Raw genomic sequence first — 21,139 nt, forward strand, 5'->3', positions numbered from 1 at the left:
ATGGATGGTGAAGAGATTGAGATAGTTAACAGTTTTAGTTTGCTTGGCTCCACAGTCAACACTATTGGTAACAGCAGCCAGGAAATAAAGAGATGAATTGTTTTGGGAAAGTCAGCTGTGAGGGACCTCTTAAGAGTACTGAAGAGCAATGACATCAGGCTGAAGACTAAGGTGTGCCTGATCTCTGCTATAGTCTTCGCATTTATGTGCTATGCATCGGAGAGTTGGACAGTGAATAGGGATGATAGAAAGAGAATTGATACCTTTTAGCTGTGGTCCTAGAGAAGAGTGCTGAATATACCATGGCCTGCTAGGAGAACAAGCAGGCTTGTCTTTGAGAAGGTGAAGCCAGAATGCTCCTTGGAGTCAAGGACTCTGAAGCTTCGTCTGACATACTTTAGGCATATTGCAAGGAGGGACTGGTCCATGGAGAGGGACATCATGTTTGGCAGGGTGGAGAGGCGGCGAAGGAGAGGAAGACCTTCAATGATATGGATTGATTCTGTGACTGGAGTGGTGGGAATGAATGCGTTTGAGATGGCTAGGTTGACACAGGGTAGAACAGCGTTTAGAGCTCTCGTACATAGGATCGCTGTGAGTCCCAGGCAACTCGATGGCTCATAACAACAACACATGCCATCTTATGAAAATGTATGCTTCTGATTATTAAAATTTAAATAAAATATGAGCATCCAGGTCAGTGGAAAAGATGGACTTCTATAATTGAATTTCCTAGACCTCAGTAGCCTGTAAATGTAACTGTAGTCCAATAAATGTTGCTAGGAATATCTTATTGTTATCTTTATCTTTTGACTTAGGAACCTAGCCTCCTGCTGAGTGTCCCAATCACTGTGTATCTAAGTGCCACTGGGGCATCCATCACTTATGTATTCAGCAATACATTCACTCCCCTGTATATTGCATTATTTACTAGGCTCATTTTATGCCTGCAGCTGATCTGCTGTTTCTGTAGTTCCCTCATGACTGCTCTGAGACCTCAGATTAATAAAATCATATGATGTATTTTCCAAGGCTGTTGTATAAAGCCACTAGTACTGTTTTTAATAGCTGTTATTGATCAACTTTTGACTCTGAGTGGACCGTAGGGTTTTCTTGGCTATAATCTTTATGGAAGCAGATTGTTGTTGTTGCATGCCATTGAGTGAGAACTGACACATAGCTGACCCTCCAATTGATTTTCCATGGCAGTTAATCTTGCATGGGAGGGGGTTATCAATCCTTTTCTTCTGGTGATCTGGAAGGTAATCTAGAAGCATATTACCACCTCTGTATCTTGTGGATCCAGAGAGTGTATTTGAATCCCTATTTGTTTAGCAGTTGTGGACTTATAAAAAGTACACAAAGGGTCAGTAATGACAGTGCCAAAACCTGTATAAATTTATGCAGATAAATTGTGAGAATTACCATCAGCACAAAGTTGATTCCGTAAGGTGGAATTTATTTTCTTTCAGCCAGGATCCATCTGGCTTATTTTCACCTTCCCTCCCCACCCCCAAAAGTATTTGTTTATCCCAATCAGTTCTGATACTAGTCATCCATAACATGACATTCTCCACTTCTCTTTTTTGTTCTTTAATTCATTGCAGTGCCATACAGAACTTGTAGACCACAGCCCATACTATAGTTAAGTGGATTGTTACTAAGTGTCCAGTGCAACTTTGGATCAAGATCAGCAGGCTGTCATGTAGAGTCAAGACCAGGAATCATTTCTTCAGTGTACAGTGGCCCTCTCAGTTCCTCTTGGCCGTCAAGGCTCCTGTCAGCTTCCTGAGCCCAGGTTCCTCTGGGGTCCCTCAGAACAGGCCTCCTCTCCATTCTGTTAGGAAAAGCCTCTCTGCCTTTGTCCTACCTGCCTCTGACTTGCTTTTTCCCCCCCCTCTGTCATTGCTTAACTCAGTCACAGAACCCCTTCTGGACATGTAACCTTCTTCAGTGTTATAGCCTTTAGCCTATGCTACAACTTTTAGGAGGTTCCTTGTTGCCTTTTCTTTGTTGCATATTTCTTCTCCCCCCCCCACCTTATTGCATCTTCCTTTGAGAAAGACCTATGTGAGATTGTTCTTCATAGTTTTCAAGGCATGACCTTATTTCTAGGGCTATGAACTACCACTTTCATAGGTCATAGTCAGGTTGTTTTCATAACCACTCACTCACTACTCTAAAGTAGCTGAACAGCTAGTAGCTGTTCAGATGCTGTAAATAGCTGAGGAGGAGATTACCTTTCTTTCTCCCATCGTGCATAGTCTAGAGCCAATTTTAAAAAATATTTTAAATTTAGTAATTCTTGCAATAGGTCAGCTGCAGCCTAGAATCAAACCAGTGTTTCAGATCTCAAATTGTTCATAGTTTACCAGTGAGATCAACCTGGAAAAAAGTAACAAATCCTCAGGAATAAGAAACCAGGACAAATGTAGCTCTTCAGGATTTAGCAGAATAATCTCCTAAAGTGTTTCCAAGTAACCAAGATAAAGTTTGCATAAAGACATTCATTTATTTCATCACATCACATGATTATTTGTACTACCACAGCTCCTTTTAAAACTTATCTAGTAATTTATTTGAATTTTTTGTAGTTTCTCTTTACTATTTAGCAAAAATGGACCACAGAAAAATCTATCAAAAGAAAATATAATTGCTGACCTAATGTATTGTCATAATAATTAATAAAACTTTTAACCCTAAATATATAGAGAGCCCATAGTCTAAAGCCTAGTGTCTAATAGATACCTCAGAGATACTGCTCTTTCTTTTGCTGTTCATGTAGCTAACATGCCAAGAAGTTAGAAAATCAAGCTTATCTACCACAATTTCACATTCTAAATCTTTAATTGTTCCTACAGATGAAAAGAATTGAAGACTTGATAACTAAAAGCCATAATCAAGAAGAAATAAATATTCTTCGTTGTTGGAAATGTCGAAAATGTATAGCAACTTCTGATTGTTTCTTGAAATATTTTGAGAACCAAGTTAGTAAGGTAAGTCCTGATAATTTTACCTTTACTTTTTGTCTTTAAGTCCACGTTCACACATTGGGAGCTCTGGTGGACTAGTGGGTAACAAATTGTGCTGTCATCCTAAATAGTGTTTGAATCTCCCAGAACCTTTTTGGAAGAAAGATGGACAGTCTCTTTCTGTGTAATTTACAGCCTTGAAAACTCACTGTAACACTAGCTGTGAGGCAGTACAGACTCAGCAATGATGAGACTTTGAGCCAGGACCTTGTGGAATTTCTTCAATAAAATGTCAGAGAAAGGAGTAGAAGATCAAAATTGATGAAACTTGCTCTTAAATGAAGACTAAATGAAATTAAATAAATAATTACTACCATAAGAGAGCTGGACGACTGATTTCAAAGGGTAGCTTAAGACAGTAAACCAAAAATTACAAAATAAAAGTGTAAATATCTGGAGTTAGAAAGCTTAAAGAGTCACACATTCAGCATTTCTTTAATTGAAAGTGGTGATGAAAAAGTCAAACCTTGTGTTTCAGTAGTGAAGGACTGAAAAAAAAATGGTGAAGAATTTTATGGGTAAAAAATTGAGCAATGCAAAAGCACCGAAAGAATAGGGGGTGAGTGCACATCGTCACTATGCCAAAAATAACTCATTAATGCTCACATATTTCAGAAGGTTTCATTTGGCTGTAAGCTGATGTACGGGAGACAGAGGTAGAAAACAAGATTGCACTACTTGATGGATTTTCAATTAAGATAGTTCAACAAATGTATGCAACCATGAAAGCAGCCTTCTATATCAAGAAATTTGGACGGTAGCCACTGGGCCAGCCAGTTAGAACAGATCCATATTTATATGTTTGATGGTACAGTATTCCATAGAATTAGGAAATTGTTGAATAATGTCATTAACATAGCATACAAGAAAGGATTTGCTGAAGAAAATTTAAAAATGGTTGAAAAAATATCTAGACAGAGGATTTCCAGATACACAAGCTGGATTCAGAAGAGGGGTATTATTGCAGATTGCATGTGGATCTTGCCTGAAAACAGACAAGAAAGATGTTTATGTGTGCTTTATTGACTTTGCAACAGTGTTAGATTGTGTAGATCCTAATAAATTATGGATAACATTAAAAAGAATTTATAGGGATTTCAGGACATTTATTTATACTTCTGCAAAACATGTACATGAATCAAGAGATAATCTTTCAAAGAACAACGGGAACTATATCATTTAGAAATTATAAAGGTGTGTATAATGATTGTGTCCTTTCACCATACATTTTCAACCTGTATACTAAGAAAATTATCTAAGAAGCTAGATTACATGAAGAATGGGGCATCAGGATTGAGGAAGGCTTATTAAAGTCTTGCTCTGTTCAGACATGATCCAGTCTACTTTATATACATCTGAATGTTGGACAATGATTAAGGACGACAAAAGAGTCAATATCTTTGAGCTGTGGTGTTGAAGAACTATCCCAAGGACAAAAGAACAAATAAATAAGTTATAGAGAGAGTGCAATAGGGTGATCTTTGGGGGCAAGGATGATGAAGCTTTTCCCTACATACTTTGCCCTTTTTGTTAGAAAGGCTCAGTCCTTGAAAGAGACCATAATCACACTTAGGAAGGAGACTAGAAGACTTCAGAAAGATGGATTGACAAAGTGACTGTAACATGGGATCAAATATCTGTGAGATGATGAGGATAGGATAGAATAGGGCTCAGATATATTGTTCCTAGGGTTACTATAAGTCATAGTTGACTCAGTGACACTTAACACCAACAACATTAAAACCTAGAATATCTTTGCTTGGTGAAACTCTTGAAGCACTTGTTGATGAAGATTGAAGCCTTTAGCTTTCAGTTTGTATGGTCCACCAATTAAAGGGGGAAAAATCCTCTCAACTGAACCAATAAAAATATGATGGAAAAATGATGAATATGTTGAAGTTGTCAAAGATTTAATTTTGCTTAGAATATAGAATATGCTCTGAATTTCCAAATGGACAAACAAATCTGTCTTAGAAAGAAGTGCAGCCATAATGTTCCTTGAGATGTGTGATTTTGGGTATGTACTCAATAAGGGCAAATCCCTGTAGAAGGCAGTTTTGCTTGGCAAAGTCAGGGGTCATTGGTAAATAAGATTTTCAATGAGAAGAATAGACACAGTGGCTACAACAGTAAGCTCAAACATAATAATGATTGTGAAGATAGCATAGGCCTATGCAATGTGGTGTTTTTTGGTTTGGGGAGTGTTGTAACCAGGGTTGCATCATCAACAATAATAACAGGTTTCAGTTTATTCTTATTATGTTCCATCAAATCAGAATCGACTCATAACTTACCATCCAGAGAGTTTTCAGGGGCAACTAATAGCACAGGAGGAGATTGATTATCTTTCTCCCATAGAGCAAACTGGTGGATTTGAACTGCATTTCTTTGCATTGATGCTTCAACTCCTTATCACTAAAGCCACCAAATTTGATTGTTGTTCTTGTTGAGTATAATCAAGTTGGAACAATCTATAGCTGACCTCCTAGTAGGTTTTCAGAGGCAGTTAATCACGGGGAAGATTGTCCATCCTTTTCCCATGGAGAAGCTGGCACATTCAAATTCTGTGTGTTGTGGATTGCAGCTCTGGTTCTTATCACTAGGTCACCAGAGCTTAATAGTAATGTTTTCTTTAAGTATACAAAAAAGTTTGATTTTTGTATATGTAAAGGAAAGAGTAAAATTAAATTTATTTTCCTGTTGTGAGGTGTTTTTGAGTCCCACTCATGAACAACAGATCTGATCGCAGACCTCTCCTGTACCATACTCATTATCTGACATACTCAAGCCCATTGAAGCAGTGACTGTATCAGTCCATCTGGTTGAGGTACTTCCTCTCTTTCACTGACCCTCCACCATGAAGTCCTTCTCCAAAGAAGTGTTTCTCCTAACAACGTGTCCAGATGACCCAACCTTGCTTGCTAAAGTGAGGAGGACTTAAGGCACTTGCTACAGAAAGTTGAACACTGCAGCTTTCAATATGTACTTCATCTTAACATCAAGAAAACAAAAATTCTCACAATTGGACAAATAGATAATATCATGATAGATGGAGAAAAACATTAAAACTTCTAAAGACTTCATCTGATTTGGATCTACAATCAATATGCTTACTATCAGCAGTCAGGAGATGAGGAGTTGTAGTGTACTGGGCAAGTTCATAGTAAAGTACCTCCCTAAATTATTGAGGAGAATTGATGTCAGTTTGAGGACTAAGGTGCACCTTATACATGTGATGATCTTTTAAGTAATTTGCTATGCATCTAAGAGCTGGATAATGAATAAGGATGATAGAAGAATTAACGCCTTTAAACTGTGATATTGGAGAAGAGTACTGCGTATTCCATGGATTGCCAAAAGATCAACATATGTCTTAGAGAAGGTGCAGCCAGAGTGTTCCTTGGACCTGTGTGGGCATATTGCTATGGGAGTCTATTTGTTGGAGAGGGACATCATGCTTGGAAAGGTAGAGGGTTGGTGAAAGAGAGAAAGACCCTTAATCAGTTGGATTGACACAGCGACTAGACTCCAGTGTATCAGAGATCATGAGGTTAGTACAGGATAGAACAGGGTTTAGATCCATTGCTCATGTAGTTGTTATGAGTTACACTTGACTCGATAGCCCTTAACAAAAATAACAGGATGCTCAATATAAGGTGAGACTTTGTTATCTTTGCCTCCAAGGAGCACTCTGTCTGCACTTTCTCGAAGACATATTCTTTTGGCAGTCTGTGGAATACTCAGTACTCTTCTCCAACACCACAGCCAAAGACATCAATTCTTCTTCTGTCATCTAGGTGTACACTAGTCTTAAAACTGACATCATTGTTCCTCATTAATTTGGAGAGGTCCATGACTTCAGACTTTCCCAGTGCTATATGTATGTCTCCTGAGGCAGTTAATCTTGCATAGGAGAGGATTACCAGTCCTTTCCTGGTAATCTGGAAAATAATCTAGAAGCAAATTACTACCCCGATATCCTGTAGATCCAGAGAGAGGGTTTAACCCTCATTTGATTAGCAGCTTTGTACTTATAAAATGTGCTTAAAGGGTCAGTAATGATAATGCCAGAACCCATATAAATTTACGTGGGAAAATTATGAGAATTACCATCAGTGCAAAGTTGATTCCCATGAGGTGGACATTAGGCATATTTTCACCGTTTTCCCTAAAGTATTTGTTTCTCCCAATCAATTGTAGCACTAGGATATTCTGATATATCTTAGGATATTCTCCATTTCTGTTTTTTGTTCTGTAATTCATTGTAGTGGCATAGAGAAATTCAAGTTTGTTGATTGTGGATTCAAATTAGATGAATTCAATGACATTTTTACTGTTTTCTCCATCTGTCATGATGTAAAATGTGTATTTTTGCTTTATTGATTATACAAAGGCATTTGACTGTGTGGATCATAACAAGTTGTGGCTGACATTGGGAGAATGGGAATCCGAGAGCACTTTATTGTGTTCATGCAGAACCTATACCTGGGTCTGGAGGCTGTGTGTGAAAAAAGCAGGGGAGCACTGCATGGTTTAAAATTCAGAAGGTAGTGCATCAGGGTTGTACTCTCTCTTCATACCTATTCAATCTGAGCAAGTTATTCAAGTATGCTGAGCAAATTATTCAAGAAGCTGCAGTCTATGAAGAGGAGGGTGGCATCAAGATTAGAGGGAGACTTATCAATAACTTGCATTATGCAGATGATGCAACCTTGTTTACTGAAAGTGAGGAGGACTTGAAGACTTGTTGCAGAAGATCAAGGAATGTAGCATTCAGTATGGATTGCATATCAATATCAAAACAAAGATTCTTACCACTGGACCAATAGGCCATTTAATGATGGATGGAAAGGAGATTGAAACTGTCAAAAGCTTCATCTTGCTTGGATCCACAATTAACACCCTTGGTATGAGCAGTCAGGAAATAAGGAGATGCATTGCAGTGAGAAAATCTGCCATCGGGGACTTCTCCAAATTATTGAGGGGTAGTGAAGTCAGTTTGAGGACTAAGATGCATCTGATTCAGGTCATGGTCTTTCCAGTTACTTGCTATGCATCTGAGGGCTGGACTCTGAATAAGGATGACAGAAAAAGAATTGATGCCTCTGAGCTGTGGTGTTGGAGAAGAGCACTGAACATCCCATGGGTGGCCAAAAGAATGAACAGATATGTCTTGTAGCAGCTGGAGTGTTCTTTGGAGGCAGGGATGATGATGATACATTGCTTCACATACTTTGGACATGTTGCTAGGAGGGTCTGTTCCCTTGGAGAAAGACATGATGCTGGAAAGGGTTGAGTGTTCGCAAGGGAGAGGAACACCCTCAACTAGGTGGCTTGACATGATGACTGCTGCAATGGACTCTGGGTTTATCAGATAGTGTGAGGATAGTGCTGGATTCAGATTTTTTGTGTTCATAGGCTCGCTGTGAGTTGTACTTAACTTGATAGCAGCTAACAATAATCATGATGTTGTCAATTGGTATATTTGTGAGAATTTTTGTTTTCTTGATGTTGAGATGTAAATCCATATTGAAGGCTGTAGTCATTGATCTTCTGTAATGAGTGTTTCACATCCTTATTTCAGGAGTCAAGGTTGTGCCATCTGCATAAAACAGATTTTTAATGAGTCTTCCTCTGATCCTGATGCCATATTTTACTTCGTAGAATTCAGCATCTTAAATGATTTGCTCAAAGTACAGATTGAATAGGTACGGAGAAAAGATACAAACCTGTCACACACCTTTCCTGATTTTAAACTATCTAGTGTTCTGTTGTTTGGAAATAGCCTCTTGACGCTGGAGCACCATAAGTGTTCTGGGATGCCCATTCTTCTCAATGTTAGCGACAGTTTATTATGATCCACACAATCAAATACCTTTCTTCTGATAGTCTTCATTTTCAGCCAAGATCTATTTGACATCAGCCATGATAGCCTTGGCGCCATAACATCTTCTAAACTCAGCCAGAATTTTTGGGTAATTTTCTGTTAGTGTACTGTTCTAGCAGTTTTTGGATGATCTTCAATATTTTGCTTGATGATACCACATTATGTTGAATCACTTTTCTTGGGTATAGGAATATGGTTCTCTGAATCAGTTGACCTGGTAGCTATCTTTCATTTTGTGGTGCTGACTGATGAGCACATCTAGAGCTGCATCTGTTGTTCTAAACATGTTAATTGGTATCCCATTGGTAAGTGCCTTCATTGCAGCTTAAACTTCTTTCATTAGTTACCTCTTGATCATATGGCTGTTGTTATGTTCCATAGAGTTGCCTGAGACTCTTAGTGATCCTTTGTACGGTATCTCTGAACATTGCCCTATCTTGAGCCAATTTCATTGTCTCTGACATATCTAACCCCTTTACCCCAGTTACTGAGTCAGTCCATCTCATCCAGGGTCTTTCTCTCTTGCCTGATCCCTCCTGCTTCTAAGCATAATGCCTTTCTCCAATGACTAGTCCCTCCTGGTAACACGTCCAAAGAATTTGAGACAGAGCTTCAAAATCCTTGTCACCCTTTCCAGATACCTGTTTATTCTCTTAGCAATCCATGGTATGTTCAGTACTCTTCTATAGCACCATAGCTCAAAGCCATTGATTCTTCTTTTGTCATCCTTAGTCACTGTCCAGTTCTCTGATGCTTACCAAATAATTTTCAAAGACCATTGCCTTTGTCAGGTGCACCTTAGTCTCTAAACTGACATTGTTGCTCTCTGATACACTGGAGAGGTCCTGGACAGCTGATTTTCCCTAAGCAGTTAATCTTTTGATTTTCTGACTGCTGGTGCCAAGAATATTGTACTTCATGAAATGTTTCAGTGTCAGCCAATTCTTTTTGGTACAATGATTCTCCATCTTTTTTTTTTTCCACTTTAAAAAAATTATTTTAATTGTGATTTTAAGGAAAGTTTATAGAAATGTTAGATTATCATTCATTCATTATTGCACATTTTCCTTCTTTTTCCCTCTTCCAGTTCATGTTCATGATTTTTAATGCAACATATATATTTTTACAGCATATTTTTTCCATTTAATTTTCCCCCATTCATTCATTGTTGCACATTTTCCTCCCTGCCTACCCCTCCTCCCTTTTTCTCTTTGAAAAGAAAAAAAAACCCTTCTTTCATTGTTATATAATCTGCACCCCCCAAGTCCAAAGTCCACTTCAGTATGCATTTATTTTTCTATAATTCTGTGGCAAACATGAAGTTTTCAAAATCCCTAGCTCTGAGAGAGATGCAAATCAAAACAACTATGAGATATCATCTCACTGTAGAAAGAATAGCAAAATTCAACAGAGCAGCAAACAGCAAATGCTGGCAAGGTTGTGGAGAAACTGGAGCCCTTATTCACTGTTGGTGGGATTGTGAAATGGTGCAACCACAATGGAAAGCAGTGTGGCACTTTCTTAAAAAGTTGGAACTAGAAATACCATCTGACCCAGCAGTTCCACTACTGGGAATATACCTAAAGAAACCATAACTGCCACCCAAGCAGATATATGTACACCCATGTTTATTGTGACTTTGATCACAGTAGCAAAGAGTTGGAAACAACCCAAGTGCCCATCAACAAACATACGGATAAAGCAGCTGTGGTATATACACACAATGAAATACTATGCTGCATTGAGGAAAAGTAGCTTATGAAATATACAAAATGGGTGATCCTGTAGGACATTATGCTGAATGAACTATCTCAGTCACAAAAGGACAGATAATTCATAGTGTCATTGTTGTAAAACGGGACTGACATTGGAGTTTGGGGAACCTAAGAAAGAGGGGATCAATAATGTATAATGCATTGATCATTTAAGACGATGCCTGTAGTATCCCTTAGCATTGCAACTTGAAGCTTGAATTTATTTTTCAGTTCTTTCAGCTTGAGAAATTCCAAGTGAGTTTATCTCTTTATATTCTCCAATTCCAGCTTTCTGCGTATTCTGTTACTTTATTTTGTCTTCTCGAGCTGCCCTTTAAAATCTTCTATTCAGCTCCTTTGCTTCAGTATTTCTTCACTTTTGTTTGGCTTTGCAGCATTCTAATGCAGTTTTCAGAGTCTCTTCTAAGATCTGTTTTGGATTTTTTCTTTTTTCTTTTCTATTTGTCTTTTAATGACTTTTTTCTCTCTTTTAAATTGACATCGTTTCACAGGTCATTTCGACGTAGATTATTGGTGCTCAGTATGTTAAACCTATTCTTAAGATGATTTTTAAATTCTGGGCTCTATGAGAAGTGTGCCGTCAGGATTGGTGGGAGATCTATCAACAGTCTGCATTATGCAGATGACACAGCCCTGCTTGCTGAAACTGAGGAGGACGTGAAACACTGCTGCAGATGGTCAAGGACTGCAGCCTTCAGTATGGATTGAGGCTCAATGTCAAGAAGACAAACATTCTCACCACTGGGCCAATTGGCAGCATCAGGATAGATGGTGAAGAGATTGCGATTGTTAACAACTTTAATCTGCTTGGCTCCACGGTCAACACTCTTGGCACCAGTAGCCAGGAAATCAGAAAACGTATTGTGATGGGAAAGTCTGCTATTAGGGACCTCTCCAGGGTACTGAAGAACAATCTATGTCACTCTTGAGACTAAGGTGCGTCTGATACAGGCCATACTCTTTGCAGTCACTTGTTATGATTCAGAGAGTTGGAAAATGACCAGGGAGGATAGAAGGAGAATTGATGCTTTTGATCTTTGCAGTCACTTGTTATGCATCAGAGAGTTGGACAATGACCAGGGAGGATAGAAGGAGAATTGATGCTTTTGAGCTGTGGTGCTGGAGGAGAGTATTGAATACCATGGACTGCCAAGAAAACAAACAGATTCATCCTAGAGAGGGTTAAACCAGGCTGCTCCTTGGAGGCAAGGATTGTGGGGCTTTGTCTGACATATTTTGGACATGTTGTAAGGAGGGACAGATCCTTGGAGAGGGACATCATGCTTGGTGGGGTGGAGGGACGGTGCAAGAGGGGAAGACCCTTTATGAGGTGGATTGATTCAGTGACTGGAGTGATCGGGATGGGTGTGTCAGAGGCAGTGCCATTGGCATAGGATAGAGCAGAGTTTAGGGCTGTTGTTCATAGGGTCGCTATGAGTTGCAAGCAACTCAAAAACACATAACAAAAACTAGTGGCCTTGTTTTACTTTTCTTTACTTTTTTACTTTACTTGTTTTACTTTTCTACAGATTCAGTTTGAACTTGCACATGAGTAATTTATGGTCTGTTCTGTAGTCTGCACTTGACCTTGTTTTTGCCTGCTCTCTTCCACAGTTGTCAATCTAATTAATAGGCTGTAAATATCAGGTGAGATTCATGTGTAAAGTCACCATTTGTGTTTTTTAAAAGGTATTTGTAAAGAGTAAATCACTGTGTGTATTAAATTTGATCATCCTATTTCAGGTCTCATTTCTGTCCCCAACTCCATACTTTCTGGATGTCCTTCTTCATTGTTTCTAACTTTTGCATTCCACTTACCAATTATCATTAATGAATCTTGATTGCGGATTTGGTCAGTTTCAGACTGCAAATGTCCTTCTCATTGGTTTTAGCTGTTGAAGGTGTTTATTTGAATAATGTTGTTGCTGTTACGTGCTTTCGAACTTTGTGCATCTCATAACGACCTAATGTTCAAGAGCTCTGAACTCTTCCCTGCCGTGAGCCAGTGTCACTGACTGTGACACACCTACCACCATAAACATGTAAATCTATCTCATCTGGGGTCTTCCTCTCCTGTGCGGTCCCTCCACTCTTCCAAGCATGATGTTCTTCTCCAAGGACTGGTCCCTCTTAGTTACATTAATATATCTTCTTTATATTCCTATAGATACTCTCCTGTCACTCATAACACTGCTCTTCAGGATAGAACTTGTAAGTTTCTTTTTACTATGAATGCAAACCATTTTTCTCCCTTTTTCATTCACAGCATAGTATATCATGTATTTGTCTAATTCACAGTGGCCAATGCTAGTCCAGTTCCCTATTTATGTATGGTTGTAGCCATTTTTGAATGATCTTCAGCAGGATTTTGCTTCCATGTGATATTAATGATATTTTTCAGGAGCTTCCACAGTCTATTGGATCCATTCATGGGAACAGGAATCAGTATGGACCTCTTCTAATTCATTGGCTGGACAGCTGTCCTCCAAATTTTCTCCATAGACTGGTGAGCACATTCAAGGCTGCATCTGCTAGAAGAGGCTCTTCTTTGGAGAGAGCTATTATGATTGGAGAGGTGTAATACCAATGAATAAAGGAAGATCCTCATTCAAATGAATTGACATAGTGAATGTAGAAATAGGCTTAAGTGTGTCAAAATTATTAGAATGGCACAGGACAGGACAGGGTGGGTCTGTTGTTCATAGGGTCACTGTGAGTAGTACTTGCCTTGATGGACACTAACGTGAATCATGGTCAAGTTGATGTCTGTTACCTTACAACAATACAGTTGTGCCAACCTTTAAGTGATAGCTGTATTTGATTGTTGTAGACATTATGCCAGACCAACTTCTTTAAAAATTATCATCTTATTTTCCTGACTCTCTACATTATCAACCAGAATGTCCTGCTCTGAAAGCTAGTCTGTCCAAATAGTATGTCCAAAATATATGAGACAAAGCCTCACTATTCTCAACATTTAGGGAGATTTCTAGCTGCTGTCCTTCCAAGAACAATTTGTTCCTTCTTCTCACAGACAATGGTTCGTGTAATTTTCTTTCCCATCACTATAACTCAAATATATCAGTTCTTTGATAGATTGATACAATAACTACAGCTGTAAGACGAAGTATGTTAGAGTTGATGAAGATGGTGAAGGATAGTAGTTTAGATCTGTTTTTCGTAGGGTTGCTTTGCTATGAGTCATATTCAGCTTAACTGCACCTAAAAACTAACAGTATTCCTTATCCAGCTTTCCTGTGCATATGAGGTTATTGCAAATGTCATTGAAGCACCTAATCCACCCTGACCTTGTTCTGACTGATGATGCTGAATTTCTTCAGCTGGAGACTTGAAATGTAAGTTTGGTATGACCGTAGCTTTTTGTTGGCTTTAGAGGATTCTTCTCCCTTCTTTCAGCTTGCTTACACCCTCAGCCTTTGGTTTGTGGACACTCTTTCTTTCACTTTATGTGACTCTATTAAATAATTTTCTCCTTTTAAAAACATCATTCTGAGGGATTAGGACTTTGGAACCATATAACTTATATAAAGGTACCATGGTAACATGGACTGTGTTGGTCTGCTCCCCTAAAGGTTGGCAGTTTGAAATCAGAGCATGTAATCTCAGTGAATTCTACCTCTGTATGATTTTTTCTTAATTTAATAATGTCTATGTAAAGAGACGCTGTCTTAAGTATTATCATTTTAACAGGAATGGTATTCAATAAGTTGAAAAAACAATCTAGTCCCCAATAGAATGGATGTGAGCTAATTTTGTTGTTATTTTGGTCTTGTCAAACTTATGGTGTATATCTGACATTCACAAAACAGTGATGGTACAGTCACTGGTGAAAGTGCTTGATGTTACATGAAAAGAATGGTGATTCAAATAGTCTCTGTCCAAGAGGAAAATATGACAGTCTGCTTCCAGTGGCATTGAAAACATACCCAAAGGGGCATATCTACTCTGTCCTATAGCGCTGCTGAGAGTCACAATTGATTTAAGGGCAACAGATTATATTGCATTAAAATAAATTTCTAGCAAGCTATGTGGGTATGCTAGAAAGAGTGTTGATGCCTTTAAGCTGTGGTGCCGAAGAAGAGTATTGAATATACCATGGACTGCTAGGAGAACAAACAGATTCATCTTAGAGAGGGTGAAGCAAGGCTTTTCCTTGAAGGCAAGGATTCTGAGGCTTTGTCTAACATACTTTGGACATGCTAAAAGGAGAGACTGGTCCTTGGAAAGGGCTGTCATGCATGGGAGGGTGGAGGGACAGTGCAAAAGAAGAAGACCCTTGATGAGATGAATTGATTCAGTGACTGGGATAATGGGTGTAAATCTGAAATAAGGCATGGTTTAGCAAATCATAAAAATATAACTAGTGAAGATATGCACATAGATTAAACCACTCTGGATTGTATCAATGGAATAAGACAGTGGGGCCTAGGAACATTTAAAGAGTAGACAGAAAAGGAAAACCTCACAAAGCTTAAAGAAGAGTCAAAATGATAGAATGAGAATCTAGAACAAAATGTTATGGGTATCAAGGGAGGAATACATTACAGAAAGAAGAATGTTTGTTTAGAGAAGATAAGAAAGAAAATGCCGTTTTGTGCATATTGTAAAATGTACAATTATGTGGAGTGTTTTCTAGCATACGTAGAAAACAAATTGTATGTCCATGTAATTTTAGCAAAGGAAAGATCATTAGTTAAAGTTCATTGTCATTGTGAAGGTTCTAAGAACAAGTATAAATTACCTGTGAGTTGAAGAAAACAGGAACAGAGAATTGGAACAACACTAATGTCTTGGTTATCTAGTTGCTATTTTTAAAAAAAGAAAAATAGGGTCAGATTAGAATAAAGGGTTTGGATGTTATTGTAAATAGAATGAGAAGCAATGTGTTTCAAATAAAGGATTAACAGAATAAAAAAAAAGAAAAATAATTTATTCTTTCACCACAGTGTAGGAGACTAGGAGACCAGGTTCAGGGTGTTACCTCTAGGTCTCTTGGTTGGTTTCAGAAGAAGATCCTACTTTCCTTTAGCATTATAGACCCAGGAGTTCTTGGAGAGCTCTGTGTCTTCCGTTCTTCCTCTGTGTTGAATTGCTTCTCACCACAGGTCTTATACTTTACTCCTGGTATTTCTTTGTGGTTATGAGGTCCTCCCTTTCTCTTATTATTTCTCTCTCTCAAGAAAAACAGAATGCATGCTAAACTCCAGGGAAACTCCTCTTAAATCAAGTCAGGGTTGTGATGGGATAATTACAAAACTTCTATATTACATACATATATTTAGGGAGAGGACAAAGTTCAATCTTTGGCAATTAATGTGATGAATTATTAAGCTTCTTTTTTTTTCTGTTTGAAACTATGAAATGCTCTTTAGTACCTTGGAGTGGTCTCCATCAGTGGACTTGCCAAATGCCAGTACTGAGGGTGTTGATTGTTGCGCCAAGCAAGATGAAATCATTGACCACTGCAATCCTTTCTTCATCTATCATGATGGAGATTAGGCCTTTTGGCCTAATGATTAGAACGTTTGTTTTCTTGATGTTGAAATATAAGTCATTTTGAAGTCCTTGTCCTTGATGTGCTGTAGTAGTCTGAGTTTTAAAGTCTTTCTCACTCTAAGCAAGAAAGATTGTGTCATCTGCATAAGCCAGGTTGTTAATGAGCCTTCCTCCAATCCTGAAACCATATTATTCTTTATCCAGTCCAGCTTTATTATTGTTGTGTGCTGCAAGTTGAAACTAACTCATGACCCTCTAGTAAATTTTCAGAGGCAGTAAATCACATGGGGGAAAAATTGCCTATCGTTTTCCTGCAAAGAAGTTTCTCTGGACACTGGAAATTCAAAGAAAGATAGAAAAGAGACTATACTTATTAATCGGGATGGGTGTATCAGAGGCAGTGAGATTGGCACAGGATAGAGCAGGGTTTAGGGCTGTTGTATACAGGGTCGCTATGAGTCGCAAGCGACTCGATGGCACTTAACAACAAGAACAATAGGTGCTAAGAAACTTTTTGCTCTTAAGTGAGGCATTCAGGAATTTTTTATTCTTTATGACCTTTTGTTGTAATTTAATGTGTAAAGAGCTGGGGTCAGAAAATCAAAAGGGCCGAACTCGCTCAGTATTTCTTAGGCTGAAGAAATTGATGAACAATTCAAGCCATGAATAGCAGTACATAAGGATGTTTAGGTAGAATATTAAATGATCCAAGAAGCATTAAAAGAAGGTGGAAGAAGTATACAGAGTCACTGTACCAAAAGAAATTGGCTGACACAGTAATTTCATGAAACAACGTAGGAAAAAGAACCTGTGGTGATGAAGGAAGAAGTTCAGGCTGTTCTGAAAGAATTGGCAAAAATCAAGGGTCCAGGAATTGATGATATACCAGTTGACCTGTTTCAACAGACACTGCTCTGGATGCACTAAATTGTGCCAAGAAATCTGGAGGACAACCACCTGGCCAACTGACTAGATGAGATCTATATTTGTTCCCATTCCAAAGAAAGGTAACCCAAAAGAGTGTGGAAATTATTGAACAATATCATTACATGCAAGCAAGCTTCTTTTTAAAATTATCCAAAAACAACAGGAGCAGTACATCAACAGAGAACTGCTAGGTTTAGAAGAGGACATGGTACTAGGGATATCATAGCTGGTGTTAGAGGGATCTTGGCTGAAAGCCTACTACCAGAGAAATGTCTGTTTCATTGATTATGCAAAGGTGTTTGCCTATGTGGATAACAACAAAATGTGACTGACTCTGAGAATAATGGGAATCCCAGATAAATTGATTGTGTTTATGTGAAACCCATACTTGGACGAGGAGGCAGTGGTCAAAACAGAGCAAGGAGACACTGCATGGTTCAAAATTGGGAAGGACAGAGATGTGTCCTATCTCCATACCTTTTCAATCTATATGCAGAACAGATATTGGGGACTCTGACTGTATGAGGAGGAAAGTGAAATAAGGATTGAAGGAAAACTCATCAACAACCTGTGTTATGCAGATACACAGCTCTGCTTGCTGGAACTGAGAAGGCTCTGACACACTTGCTGCAAAAGATCAAGGACTGCAGCCTTCAGTATGGACTGAAGCTCAACATCAAGAAAACAAAGATTCTCACCACTTGTCCTATTGGCAGCATTTTGGTAGATCGTGAAGAGATTGAGATTGTTAACAGCTTTAGTTTGCTTGGCTCCACAATTAACACTCTTGGTACCAGCAGCCAGGAAATCAAAAGAGGAATTGCATTGGTAAAGTCTGCTGTCAGGGACTATTCCAGAGTACTGAAGAGTAACGACATCAGTCTGGAGACTAAGGTGCACCTGATCCAGGCCATAGTCTTTGCAATTTCTTGCTATGCATCAGAGAATTGGACAGTGACAGGGATGATAGAAAGATAGCAGATGCCTTTTTGAGCTGTAAGTGTTGGAGAACAAGCTGCTCTTTGGAGGCAAGGATTCCGAGTCTTCGTTGGACATACTTTGCACTCACATATTTTGTGTATGTTGCAAGGTGGGACCAGTCCTTGAAGAGGGACATAATGCTTGGAAGGATGGAGGGACAGAGAAAGAGAGGAAAACCATCTATGAGATAGATTGATTCAGTGATCGGGGTAATGATGGTAGATGTGTCAGTGACAGTAAAGTTGGCACAGGATAGAGTAGGTTTCAGGGCTTCTGTACGTGGCACATAACAACAACAACAAAACATTTTGATTAAAATTTTTTCCCTATCAAAATAATTTTTCAGGTTACAAAGATAAAAATAGATTCTTGGCCCCTTTATGTTAAAAAAACTTTAAGAATTAATAATTTTAATATAAATTACTTTTTTGTTACTTTTCCCTCTAGCTTCAGTAGTTGAATAACATAGTTGACCATATTTTAATAAACTAAATGATAATCTGTAATTGGTAACATTAGAAATGACAAATTTTTTAACATTTTTCAAAGCATTATAAAATAAAAAAATAGTTTCTAATTTTTAATGCTTGGAAGCAGGAGTAGCATCCACTTGCTAAATGACATGCCTCCAGAAACTCTATAAACTTTGATAAATGTCAATAGTTGTAGGACTTCACGCCTTTCATTCATAGGGTCACTGTGAGCTGTGCTTTGCTCAAAGGAAATCAATAACAAGAAGCCGTTTTAGTTAATTAAAACTTTAAGATCATGAAATGAAATAGCAAAATTAATAAAATTTATATTTTTTAAATTAATGATATTCTTACACAGCAGTATTTAAAGGGAAAATAAAAAACTAGTAATACGTTAGCTCCCCCTACTGCTTGATCAGATTAATTTTTTGTGTGTATATAATTTTATTTTATATTACACTGGTTTACATTAAAAGTTCACAAAGTTCTTATACATTGTTTTCACACTGTAACTTTTCCCTTTTGCCCAATTTTCTGGGTTAAGCGAGGAATTGGTAAAGGAAAGGAAAAGATCATTTCTTTTATAAATAATATTTTCTTTGAACATTTCTTGCTGTCAGCTTTGAGTGAAATATTATCATTTACTTTTACCTCATTCCCTTCTTTCTTCACCACATGATAAATCTGATAAATGAAAATTTTTTTAAGTTACTTTCAGCCCTTCTGAAATAAATCTCAAACTTTGTTCTTAAGTTGTCTTAAGGAGGTAAATTATTAAAGCCACAACTTTAAAAGACTTTAAAATTGTCAAATTTCATCATCCATCTAAAATATGTCCATTAAAACTTGGTTTATATATTTTATACTTTTAAGAAATTATCATAGCTTGATATATCTTATTTGGTTTATAAAGTTGTAATGGAAATAAATACGTTCATTATATACAGTATGCTTTCCTTTTCCGGCCAAGTCTCTGTGTTTGTGTATCTTTATAAATACAGGCAGCATGGCTGATGATCTCATTTATAATTGAGGCTTTTGTGTTTACCTCCTTGTCTTTCTTTGCCTTAGAAAAAAAGAAACTTGTTAAGTTAAACACTTTATTCGCCTACCTGTACCAATTGGTGCAAATGATATACATATATATTCTCTCTCTCTCTCTCTCTCTCTCTCTCTCTCTCTCACACACACACACACACACACACACTACCTTGATAGCTTTAATTTTAATTGCTTATATGTAAATTTGTGCGTGTGTTAGTTATAAAATGGAGGAGGTTGGGTATCAAACTGGCATAGCAAAATAAACTCTGGAATATTTTTCTAAATAAACTTACCTCTTTTTCTGTATAAGTTAATTACTGTGTTCTTTAATCTAAAAGTAGTCGATTTCTCAAGTTTAATATTTTTAAGATGTTTAATACTTAGTGAAACTTGAAGAATGAAATATATTGTAAAACTTCCTTAATCTACCTAGAATCATGATTACAGAATATATTTTCCTGCAAGTATTCATAAAGCATCTCTAGAATTTATAGTAGATAAGACTTTCTGAATGCCATGTCTAATGTACTTTGATGTCATGGTCAGTTTTATATGACTAAGTATTATGAAGGGAATTTTGATAGCTTAGTGGTAAAGAGTTGTGCTGCTAACCCAAAGGCAGGCAATTTGAATCCACCAACAGCTATGTGGGGAAAAGCTGGCCAGTGTCCTCTATCACAATTTACAGCATATGAAAACCCATTAGAGGATCAGTTATGAGTCAGTTCTAACTTGATGGCACAAAACAACAAAAGTTGAATTAATTACTTATATGAGTAATAGTTTGAAGCACTTTTTTGAAGCAATTGGGATCTTTGATTTGATTAACAGTCAATTATGGGCTGGGAGCCTCTTGTTTAAACCAGTTAGGACCCAATGGGTAGGTATTTTTTCCTTTGATTAACAATAGTTGTGGTCTGGGAGACTCTTGATTAAACCAATAAGGACTGATGGATGGGTCTTTTTTTATTTTATTAACAATCAGCTCTGGACTAGGAGCCTCTTATTTAAACTAATTAAGACACCCTGTGGGTGGGTGGGTCTTTTTTATTTGATTCAAAATCATTTGTGGGCTGGGAGCCTCTTGTTTAAACCAATTAGGATGTGGTGGGTGTGTTTGTGATTAAAAGTTCACTGTTCTAATTGACAGCACTTTTTGTCAGTTTGCTGTATTGAAAGAACATGTGGGTTGCTGTGATCTTGAAAGCTATACTACTGTGTGTCACATGCCCCAAAGGTTGACTTCATGGACGGGTTTTAGTAGAGCTCCAAAGACTAGGAAGACTAAGATAAAATATGATTGACCACCTGTTGTTGTTGTTGTTATGTGCCATCAAGTCTTTTCGACTCATAGGGACCCTATGCACAACAGCCCTAAACCCTGCTCTATCCTGCGCCAACTGCACTGCCTCTGACACACCCATCCTGATTACCCCAGTCACTGAATCAATCCATCTCATAGAGGGTCTTCCCCTCCTGCGTTGTCCCTCAACCCTCCCAAGC

The 21,139-nt window shown here is 37.9% G+C and overlaps 1 protein-coding gene across 1 annotated transcript in view; it reads left to right on the forward strand.

Moving 5' to 3' along the window:
* The first annotated feature begins 2,861 nt into the window (after window positions 1–2,861).
* The window catches only part of RNF180 (ring finger protein 180), a 282,916-nt gene continuing 264,638 nt past the window's right edge, over window positions 2,862–21,139 (forward strand). Inside the window, exon 1 of the mRNA XM_006899361.1 lies at window positions 2,862–2,996. Within this exon, the coding sequence (XP_006899423.1) occupies window positions 2,862–2,996 (135 nt within the window). The remainder of the gene's footprint in view (window positions 2,997–21,139) is intronic.

This window comes from Elephantulus edwardii, unplaced genomic scaffold (genome assembly GCF_000299155.1).
Source record: "Elephantulus edwardii isolate Elephantulus edwardi_28Jun2011 unplaced genomic scaffold, EleEdw1.0 scaffold00254, whole genome shotgun sequence".
Lineage (NCBI taxonomy): Eukaryota > Metazoa > Chordata > Mammalia > Macroscelidea > Macroscelididae > Elephantulus > Elephantulus edwardii.